At 35.4% G+C, this 11,808-nt stretch overlaps 1 protein-coding gene across 1 annotated transcript; it reads left to right on the forward strand.

The window, feature by feature from the left end:
• Positions 1-5,502: 5,502 nt before the first annotated feature.
• On the forward strand, positions 5,503-8,296 carry rplp2a (ribosomal protein, large P2a). Its single transcript, XM_088921076.1, has 5 exons — positions 5,503-5,586; positions 6,547-6,670; positions 7,180-7,228; positions 7,560-7,655; positions 8,164-8,296. Exons 2-5 carry the CDS (start codon positions 6,548-6,550, stop codon positions 8,238-8,240), a joined length of 345 nt encoding a protein of 114 aa, XP_088777202.1. The 5' UTR covers positions 5,503-5,586; position 6,547; the 3' UTR covers positions 8,241-8,296.
• The last annotated feature ends 3,512 nt before the right edge of the window (positions 8,297-11,808 follow it).

Genomic DNA, 11,808 nt, shown 5'->3' on the forward strand with positions numbered 1-11,808 from the left:
TTACTGTATTTCAAGCATGTCTGTAGTTAGGAATAAACTATAGAGTGATGTTATCAACTGTGGGATTTGGAACTAAAGTTTTAAATTGAGTGTCAGCTGTGATGTTTTTACTCACAAATGCACACAAGACAAAGAAACAAACTTTCAATTATTTTATATTATTAGTCATCTTGGAGACTGATATAAAATCCAGGAAACAATGACATGCTGTGATAGCATAAACACACAGTTCCTTATTGTGGTCAGCTATTTCCTTCATCTTGAAATATAATACCTCCCTGTGTCATCTGACTGGCTGGGGGGAATTCCTGCTTGGCAAATGCCTCCTTCAGCAGTTTACACACACTTTGTCAAATTGTTTGGCTCTGTAACCTGTGCCAAAGACTGGCTGTAGGTGTGGCCTTGTTAACAAAGAGCACTGTAATCCCGCATTGATCTTTGTCAATTATTGTTATTATGGAGCATTGCTGCTGCAATCTGTTTCATTTATCTTATTGTACTAAAAGAAAAGAGTGATAACACTTTTAGAAACAGGATAAGAAATTAGGCACAATAAGTACAAAATATCCCTTGGTACTCAAGAGGTGCGCTTTTTGACAGGACACCACTGTAGAGAAGTTGATTGAGAGTTGGAGGGGCATCTTAGAAGTGAACCACATTGTTCTGTATATAACAATATCAGACAGGATTTGGAAGACAAGCAATGTCTGATTACACTCTGGATAACTCACCCCACCTTTTATACTCTACATTTCTTGAGTACAGGAATCCACCACCGCCCCCCCATGTGAACAGAGCTAAGATAATAGATCAAGTAAGTAGCTGCGTCAGCATGCATAGGCTGCAAGAGAACAAGAAAAGGTTTATTCCATGCTGAAAAGAGAAGAAAAGAAGACTGAAGAAAAGAAGGTGTGAAGACTGTGCTGACACCTGAAGAAGGCTCCACAGCCGAAACGTTGTGTTTCTTTTCTTCTCTTGTTTCTTTTCTTCTTCTTTCAACATGGAATAAACATTTACTTGTTCCCCTACTATAATAGATTTTAGGCCTGTGTAAAGAAACACTGTTAACAGGATATTGTAAATACTGTATACCACAAATAGAACTTAAATTATTTACTTAAGAACATAAGGTTGCAAATGAAATGAGACCATTTTGTAGATCTTGTTTGGCTGGTTGTTCAGTAGCTAACCGAATCTTTTTCCCACCCCTTCTTGAAGGAGCCCCGAGTTTAGGCCTTAACCACCTGGCTGAGAAACCTGTTCCACACATCCACGACCCTCTGTGTAAAGAAGAGCTAATTAGTTTCCAGTTGTGAAATACTCCCTCATTGACACTAAACTCCTTACAATTTCATACTCTAAGATCGAATCTCCTTTCAATCTTCTTTGTTTTAAACTAAAGAGATTTAGTTACTTGTTTGTATATGCCAATTTCAAAATTATAAATTATTCTTATTACTCTTCTTGAAATTTTTCTAGTGCTATAATATTTTTGTAATATGCTGACCAAAACTGAACAGAATATTCTAGGAGAGATCTAACTAATGAGAAGCAAAACTTGAGTAATATTTTAATTGATTTAAATCTCATTCTTTTTGCTCTATATTTAAGCAGTATTTTTGCTTTTCCATTTTCAATTTTCAAAGGACATAGAATAATCAACATAAACACTGAGATCCTTTTTATACACAGCTTCTGGATGTTTCAAATACATGTAGTACATAGTACAGTATGTTTCTACATCCTGTACAGATCGCTTTGCACTAATAAAATGGATAAGTGCTTTAAGGAATCCATTGCAGCTGTATTATTTGAATAGTTTCAGCAAAAGAAACGTTTGTGGTATTCATGATCAAAATAGTAGCTTCTTTGTGTGTCACAGGGCCTCAGGCCACAGGTGACATACCACCAATTCAAAGATTCAAAGGCAATAAAACAAAGGTTTCAACAATTGTACACGTATAAACAGGAAAAGGCAGGTCTAAGCAGGTAGCCAATAGTTAGAAAATGAGCAGGAACAATGACAGGAGTCTGCTAACTTATAATTTAGACTTCTAATATGATAACATTTGCATTTTTCAATGTGACTTGTGACTTCAAATTTAAAATGGCATATTGCATGTTTTTTTTAACAAAAGACACATAGAAACACTTTTTTTAAAAAATGAGCTTAGATGGAATACAAAACTTAAAATCAGAGCAAATTTGCTTGTGAACATATTTTAGGCATAATATTAATTATTTGTTGATTAATATTAACTTGGCAAACTGTATTTTTTTTGTTTATTTGTATTTGTGTATTGTGGCTGTCGTGTTTTAATTTGTACTTTTACTCTAGGTCTAGAACCTAATTATTCATTTATATGTCTGACACTTATCCAAAGCTTACATGTGCATGTTTTTAAATTGGGTATTGCATTGGAACAATTTGGGTTAAGTGCCTTGCTCATGGGGACAATAAAAAGCAGCTTACCTGGGATGTAAACCCTAACTCACAGAGCCCTTGTGTCCCACTGCTGCCTGCTGTCCATTGAAAGAAAGATGCAAGATTCTTACAAATTGTAAATGATTGTTTTCTATCAATTTAATTGTAGGGTCCATTTAAAGAACCCATTTAATATCTGCTTTTCTTACAATTAAAAATAATTCACCCTCCCCCTTCTCTTGCTCTACAATAGTCTTACCTTCCATCTGTCCTTCTCCCTCTCTCACTTCTCTCCCACTCTAAGGATCTGATTTAAATTTGCTGAGTCCATTTCTTCAGCTTCTGATCTCCTTAAAGAACAGAGTCTAATCTGTCCTCCCAGATCTCTCTCACTCCCTTTATCACCACATACCTAAAGAAGGAGACTGTAAGAGAGGACAAAAAAGAGATACTGGAGAGCATAACTAAAATACAAAGTAGAGCACTTTTTTTCTAAATTGTAGTATCATAGTAACTCTTGATTTTAACAGCTGAAAAAATGGAATTCACCGATTAAGGATAAATTATCATATGGAAACAGGAGAGGGTATGGAACAGATGAAAAACAGACTCAAATACAGAGCTCTCAATTAATTTAACTTACAACCCAACAAAAAACAATGACAGAAGCTTCTTCAGTAAAAAGGGAAGGATAAAGCAAAGCTTACTCTTTGGACAGCAAGTCACCTTCAAAGCTTTGAAAGCTTCCAGCTTCTGGATCAGGAATAAAGAGGACACTGGGCAAGACCGACAGATTTGACTACATTCTGTCTCCTTTACAACCTAATTGGCAGTTAGCTTGCCTCACGGTGATACAGCATTTGAATTTGTGATCCCAAATATCAGCAAAGGAACGTTGAAAAAGTGTTGAAAAGCAAACTGTGTCTGTCTGTGTGCAGAGAGACAGAGAGAGGAAAGAAATGCCCGAAGGTGGAACTGAAGGAGAGAGAGAGGCCGAAGAAGGCTACAATGAGGATGAAGCTGCTATGATGCTGTTTGCCCACTACAGTGAAGCACGGGCTGCGTTGCCTTGGGAACAGCGAACGGTCAAAGAGAAGTTTCTCTACTATGTGGATCATGGCTTCCTGGTCTTTCTTGCTATCTTCCTGGTGGTGCTTCTTGGTGAAGCAGCTTATAAGATGTGGTACGTGACAAACTGGAAGGAGCTTTACAAAGCCGTGGTGTCAGTGGTCACGTTCTTCTTCACCCAGGAGGAAGAGGAAGAGCTGCTAGAACTGTGAGACCCAGGAAAAAGATTTCAATCCCACACCCCCAATCCACACTCTTAGGAACGGTTGTGAGATTTCAGTGTTGAAAACAAAGCTATCGTGATGTCTGACAAAATACAATTGGAAACGTTATGGAAAAGTGAATTAACAGGATTTATGTTTTCATTTTTGTTTATTTAAGTGTGGTGTATGTAATGAAGGAAAAACAACTATACTCAATATTAAACAAAGCAGCTGTAAATATAGAAGTTAAGAATGGCATTTTTCATTGTTGTAAGAGCTAGCAAAATTCAGTGGTTCTGTGATTTTGCCAGTCATTTTAAATTGTTTGTAATTCTCTATTTGTCTGTCCTTGAATATTAATGTCTTAAAACCTATATTTTGATATACTGTACACATTAAAATGTTAACTTTGTCATGAAGGGATTTACCGAAGATTATGTGCTAATATTGTATGCTAACAGTTTGTGCATGTTTAAGAAAATGTCTGAATGAATAAATAATTGGCTGAATTTTGGACAAGATAATTGTGTAAAATTACTGTACATCTCTATCCATCTGATTCAGTTTCAAAGGGTTTTCTGTTACCTGATCACACATCAGGATCATGATGGTGTTTTAGCAGTGTTTCGAGTCGGCAGTGCAGCAGGCTAGATCTCATTCTCACAGTTTTATCAAGAGCTCAGAATCTTTCAAAGAAACATATAAAAGTGTGAAAGGCATAATTGCTCATATCTGTTCCCTCATCACCTGTCATCAGACTTGTACACTGCTATCATGGAAAATAAATAAAAATAAAATGTATATTTATAAACACTGAATTTATTTTTTGTTCTTCCTTACATGTGCTTCAGATTAGAAATACAAATACAGAAGTAGTACTTGAAGTAATGTACCTGGAAGTTTGTTTCAGCAGGTCCAAAGATGATGTTCATCCAGAAAGCTACTACTTTGAACAACAGCACACAGCATTGGCAAGACAGATAGTCTGTTCAGGACTATTTCATTTCCACGTTTGCATTCCCTTTCTACCATTGTGAGGCTTGAAAATGATTCAGAAACAAATACTCTACCTATTTTACGGCACTGTATATTTGACAAGTTTAATAAAGATTATTGAAATAATCATTCTTCCCGTGTTGCATTATTGTATTATTCTTACATTTAAGGAAGACAGACTAATTTAATATTGTTTTTCATCCAAACACATTGAGAATCGTTGTTGCAGATTCAAATTTAGTCTAAATCAAAAACACTCAAAACTATTTGTCTTGCTTAAAAACAAAAGTTTGCAATATGTATATTTTCAGTCCTTTCGCATTTTAATATGAAATGTATTTCACTCAAAGCACATTATCTAAACTCCAGATTGAATCCTTATAGTGCCATATTCCTCGGTTTGCTTAGTATTTATGTGTGGTTTCCATCTTACATATTTGTTCAGTATAATTATCCTGTTTTATTCTAAACCTATTTGACGAAATTAAGTCCTCAATAATAAGAACGATGGAGCCCCCTTCTGTACAAGATATGTAGAAACACAACAGCAGTCTCAGACAGCATCTAGTAGAATAATTTGGACTTTTTTTGCGTAATGCACTTTTCTTTAAAAGGCATGTTATGACGTATGACATAAAGATGATGCCTTTATCACGGCTTTGTGATTCCACATGTTTCTATTTTTGTTTCTCGTAAACAATACTAAAGGTATTTACATTCAAAATGATACATACATTATCATATTTATTACTAAGTATGAATAAATGATATTCGGAAAATATTTTGTGTGACCTTTGACTCGGAAATACGTAGAAATGACATCCGGCCCTTGATCCGCCCTCTCTCCCTGAACCTGAAGCGAAGCCTACGTTTCGTGTCTTTTACAGACTTAAAGTGGGTATTATATTATTGTTTTAAGACGTTTATTTTAGTATTAAATGTACTTGAGGATTAGAGTTTTGAATGTAGAGTTGTGTAAAGTTTGGAACAAGTCTTAATTATTTTGTGGTGCCTTAGGGTGTCAAGTTCACTCCTGCGCCAGTTTTTGACTGTAGAAGCCTGCCGACATATTGACATGTGCTCCGCGTTACAGTTTGCATGAGATCCGCTTTAAATTAGCCAAAACACAACTTTAAATTGCAGAAGTAATTTAAAGAATACCAATGCGGGTAAACAGTGATAATTAATTATCGTTAATAGTTTTAAGACATTTAGAGAGTATTTAATAAAAGTAAATTTTAGTATTTACGACCAGATTGAATCTCGCAAGACCCGATCTGATAAATAAAAGCCTTGTTATCCAGCTTAAATGTAACGTTTTGGTATGTTTTTTTTACTGAAACTACTTTTTTTGTATCCAGTAATATTTTTGTGATGGAGTGGTGATGTGAAAATGGGCCTCACTTCCACATTAGCAGTCCCCCTCGTGCTATTATAAAATACACAATAATACATTTTAAAACATCAAAATCAATTATAGCTGTGCTTGAATTCGACGGGATTGTTTTAAAAAATCCTGTCCTGATATCCTGTGCATATTCACCACTTTTGCTAATAACCCATAACGTTTTGTGTTTGCTGTCAGAAAACTATTGCTTTACACACGATAAATACGAGTCGGACATTTGCCATTTGAGATGAAGTTTTCTTTTGCTGACCCCATCTCAGCTATCCAATGTAAACAAAATTTAATTGGCGGTGCTTTTAACTGAAGTCATTTGGAGTAAAATGCAATATAGAGCATCAGTATGTCTTTTAGTAACTTTGAAATTAGTGTTGCTGCGTTTTCCAAAGACTGTGTAATGAATCTAGGTTTCATAACATTGGACATTAATGCTGTTTTTCTGGGTCTAGAATGCGTTACGTGGCCGCTTATCTCCTGGCTGTCCTCGGTGGCAACAACAACCCCACCTCTAAAGATATTAAGAACATCCTTCAGAGCGTAGGGATTGAGGCTGATGATGAGCGTCTCAGTAAGGTGCGTAAATCTTTTTTTTCCATGACTTCTGGAGCACTTTGCAGTTAATCATATGGGGCCAGTATGTTAACTTGTTACAGTGCCAATGGAGACTGGCCTCTAAGTGGAGCTAGATTTAAAACAGGTGGTTTTCGTGAAGTTAAAAAAAGCAACAGAAATGACTTTTTGGCCAAAATTGGATATATGGGATTTAAACATTAAAGGGGAGATGGTACATTTACACTCGAGCAAAGCAAAAAAATATTTTGTGACTTGCAATAAGATATTTCAGGGTACTTTAAAGAAAGCTAAAAAGCAGTCAAGGTTGATGAGCAACATATGGTGGAACCTATGATTAAAAAAGACATAATAATGAGAATCAAATTATCTAAAATGTTTATTAAAGTATTGTTCAGCATATTCTTAAAAGTGAAGGGAGGATGAGCCTCTCTTGGAAGTGTGGAAAGTGGAGATTTCCTGTGACTTGGGTTGCACTGAATAATTATATCCCATTTTATTTTTCATTCCAGGTCATCAGTGAACTTAATGGAAAAGATGTCAATGAAGTCATGAATGCAGGTGATTGTGGGATTTTCTGTTATCAGATCTTCACAATTCGCTGTGCAGCTTTGTGCTCTAGTTTGATTTGGTTGGAGGCAGATGTTCTTTTCCTCTGAGATTTGTAAAATAATATTACTGCGTTTGTATGAGTAAAACAGATTATAGGTAAAAGTCAGGTGAATTCATAATCTAATACTTTGGATGCACACCTTCAATTTCAAACTTTAAAAAAGTTAACCAGTATGAAAATTTAGCAGAAATGATCTTGGGTGTTTGTATGATTTGTCTCAGTTGTCTTGTCACAGCCAGTTGGAATTTCTGGTTTTGATTGGCATTGCTCTTTGCGCAGGCCTGTCGAAGTTAGCCTCCGTGCCAGCAGGTGGTGCTGTTGCTGCTGCTCCTGCTGCTGCCGCTGCAGGTGGAGCACCTGGAGCTGCTCCTGTTGGTAAGAAAAAAATTTTCAGCCATTGATGTGATGGCATAAAAAGAGGGCAGGAAAACATTTCTCTTATTGTCTTGATGAAGTGGTCTATATTGTACAGAAATAAGATGTCTCATATTACAATGTGCAGTAGCAGGTTAAGTTTTGGCCATTCGAAAGAAGGCTAGTACATAACATTTCTGTTCTGTGGATTATATTCTTCTATAAGCTTATTGGGTTCAGTCAGGAACAGATTCTACTTTTGTGGTTTTTCCTTCCTTGTATACTTTTTGCTCACCTCAGAGTGGGACCCTGCTTGTTAAAGTGTTTGAAGGTTTTTTTTCAGAATTTTGAAGCACATCTCTTATAGGAAAAGAGAATTTGAAATAGAGCATCTTAATTACTGTGTTTTAACAATTTTACAAAAAAATGTTACAAATCTATCCTGAAAGTGGGGGAGGTGGGGGGAGTTAATGTATTACATTTCCTTACTGTTTGAGAAATCCTAACAAAATATTGTTCTATCCTGCAGCTGAGGAGAAAAAGGAAGAGAAGAAAGAGGAATCAGAGGAATCTGATGAAGACATGGGATTTGGCCTCTTTGATTAGACATCTTTGTATTTTGGAGGATTGAAAAAGCAATAAAAACAGTAAAAATCAAGAAATGTTCTTTTCTTATCAGTTTTTTTCATACATTTAAACATCTTATTTACTCTTTTCTCATTTAAACCAGGCATACCTAGCTGTTTGTGGGTTTCCAGTAGTTTTTGGACATGTCTTTTTAAGTTATAAAAAGCTTCTGTTTGGTAAGACGTTCTTCTCGGAATGTTTTCGCTCCAGTGTTTTCACATCCTCTTAGCTTAATGAAGGCAAGAATTTAATGTGTTGGTACATTGAGAGACCCTATTAAACCTAGCTTTGAAAGAAAAACATGACAGCTAGTATTTGTGGCAGTTTACAAACTAAAACTAATAGACTCAAAGTCCAAGTGCATCCTTTTAGTTTGTCAGCTACTAAAGATATGGGTTGTTTGAAAAAAGCTGTAACTAGTGGAGAGGTGTTACTGAATCAGTGAAGGCTAAATTATATGAAATCCCCATTCAGTTTTAATTTGATGCCTTGTGCCTGTTCTTTGCATTTTTTTCTGTAGACTGGCTATAGCTGTTTATAGTATTCTATTACTGTTCATTTCTGAGTTTAATCAATAACACTTGCATCAAACTCTTGTTCTTTTAAGCAATTATGGTGAAATAGGTGTGACCACATGTATGTGTGTATTAAAGGAAAAACTGCTGTTGGAAGCATTTGATTTTCACTTAGCAACAATAGACCTACTCTTAACTCTTCTCCTTAAAATAATGTGGGATGCAGTGATTTTAAACCAGCCTTAAAAAATAAAAACATGGAATAGGTGCAAGTGACATAATCTAAGGGTCTTGGAAAAGCCAAAATATGAAAAGTGTACAAGGCAAGATTAAAAGTATCTGATCCACCATTAAGTGTATTGAACAGCTTGACTTAATGTGTGTTGCAGTGCAATGTAGTTTTTTGCACTATGATTTTTTGTGGGATACTTTTGGCTGCATTTTGTATGGTTAATTGTCAAAATGAGTTACCGCAGGTTATAACAATCTAAAATGGAACAAGAGTAAAAATCTAAATTGGACAGCTGTAAATTTCCAGATTCAACTATTTCTTGTGGTTAGATTATGCTGAATAGGATATTAAAGTGAGGAGATTCTTACTGATAAGAGATTATAATGTATTTGTCTAATTACCCTTTTCTGCAATTAATTACACCAAATTGCCGTAGGAGAAATTGTCTGGTTAATCAGCCTAACCAGAATTCCTGAATTGATTGGTGTGTGGTTTTGTTCTAGTGTAATAAACATTTGCCCATTTTCAAAAATAGCCTTAAACTTAAATCTTAATGTGTGCATCTCTATTTTCTTACTACAGGGATTTCTTGACTAACACGATCGGTGCATTCTAGAAAAGTCTCCTGTTGAGTGAAGTCGTTAGACATTTCCCATAAAAAGCAATGTAAAATAGGGAGCATGTATTCTAGCCCCAACTCAAAAGAATCTTAAATTTTACTGCTATTATTATGACTCCATTTTACTTCATGTTTTCATGTTTTGTTTATGTATACTTTGTTTTAATGTCATTTATGGAGAAAAATAATGACAAAAATAAGTTAAAGTTTGGGCATGTGAGCTGAGAGAGGGGGCACATGGTATCAGTTGTCTTACCAATGATTCTGCTTAATATAAGATGGTAGCATTGACAGTATTGTTTGGTCATTGTTCTAAAAGGGCTTGCTCACTATTATATTGTGCTCTAAATCAGTATTTATTCTGGCTCTGGGGACCCCTGTGTCTGCAGGTTTTTGTTCCAACTGGGCCGTTAATCACCGGTGCTAATTAATGCCAGTATCTGCTAGCTAGTTGAGACTTTTTTTTCTGTTCTTAGTCCTTGGTTTTAGAACTTCCTTAAAGAACATTTTCAGCACATATATATTTATTTCCTCTACCTGGTCCTCTATTTCTGACTAAACAGCTAAACATAGTTCTATGAAAGGACACAAGTGGGAATGATACTAATACAGGCAGCCCCCACAGTGAGTCTGTGCCTAAATCCAATTAGCTATATTTCACCCAGCACACTTCAATGATAGCAGTCCCAAAACTCGCTAGCGCAGGATTCAAACCACTTCCGCATTGCATTCAAGATTTTGAGAGCTGAAAGCAAACTGCAAAATAAGCTTGCAGTAGAAAACTGAAATAACTTATACTGTGATTAAAAACCTGGATGGGGCAAAAAGCAGAAGAGACCAGCAATCCAGGAATAGGATTTAAAAAACACTGCTGAATAATTGATCATGTTGTTATGATCACCAATACCAGTAAGTTTCATTTTCTGGCCCTTACCACTTCTTACGGTGTTACAGGTTGCCCTTTCCAGAGCATAATGTGATTGTTAAAAAATTGTTCAACTGAGCATGTATACTGGGATTAGGAGTTTTTCCAAAAATCATCCATCCATTTTCTGACTGCTTCTTCCAATTTGGGATGATGTGGGAGCCGAAATTCAAAAATCAAGTTTAATAAAATTTGTGTTGGTTGAAACATTGCTAACTGATGAATACCTGTACTAGTGTTTGAATGAAAATTGGTATATTAGAGCCCTATCAAATGTTAAGATTTTTCTGTGAGTCAAACTTTAAGCTTTAAAACATACCAATGAAATGGGTCATTTCAAATGATTGTTACATTTAAGAAATGGCCTTGCCAAGCTTTGCCATTGTCAAGATTTATAAAGCTGTGATTTTGGTGTGTTTTATTTGGTTATTGGTTAGTTTGCTAGTAGTGATCTTGTTTTAATGCCCAGTCCCAAACAACATTGCAAGTAATGCAGTTCTAAAGCTTTAAAACTGTATTGTTTTGGATTGCTACAGAATACAGTAGATACAAAACAGCAACAAAATAAGAAAAAAAGTTTTTTTGTCATGAAGTGCAATACTTCTTGAGAAATTGTATTACGACTGCTTAATTTTAAATGCAGTTCTTCGGAAATTATTCCACAGTTCCAGATGCAGACATGTGACACATTAATGTTGTTTTTCCTCCCCCACAAAAAAGGTTTAAAGGTTTACCCTACTTTCCCTATCCAATCCGTTACTCTGGAGGAGACTTTGAAGACAGATGCTGTTTGTTCATCAGTTATGAATTAAAGGAAATAAAATTGAATTGATTGGTCCTGCTACAAAGTGTATCTCCTCCTACCAAATTGATTTTTACAGACTTTCTTAGATTTAGCACACAAAAAAAAAACTTATTCTGGAAAACTCAACGGGGCTGATGAAATATACTGTACATCACAAACCTCTTTAAGGGTGTTCTGTTAACTTTAAAATTTGTACAAAGGGAGTTATTATTTTATGGATATGTCTGTTTTTACTCAAATGAAGGCATCTTATAGGAGTTGAAAGACAATACATTAAAATTTAGACTTCTGATGGAATACATGCTATAGGCTTTTAAAAATATGGTTTCATAATACTATTAATATATTTTTTACAAACGTATACAGTACCTTAGCCCTAGCATGCTGGTCTGAGCTCTTATTGTGTCAGGAGAGACTCCGAGCTAAGTTAAAGAGACTAAAAGTAACATTG

Source organism: Atractosteus spatula, chromosome 7 (assembly GCF_055471065.1).
Source record: "Atractosteus spatula isolate fAtrSpa1 chromosome 7, fAtrSpa1.hap1, whole genome shotgun sequence".
Taxonomy (NCBI): Eukaryota; Metazoa; Chordata; class Actinopteri; order Semionotiformes; family Lepisosteidae; genus Atractosteus; species Atractosteus spatula.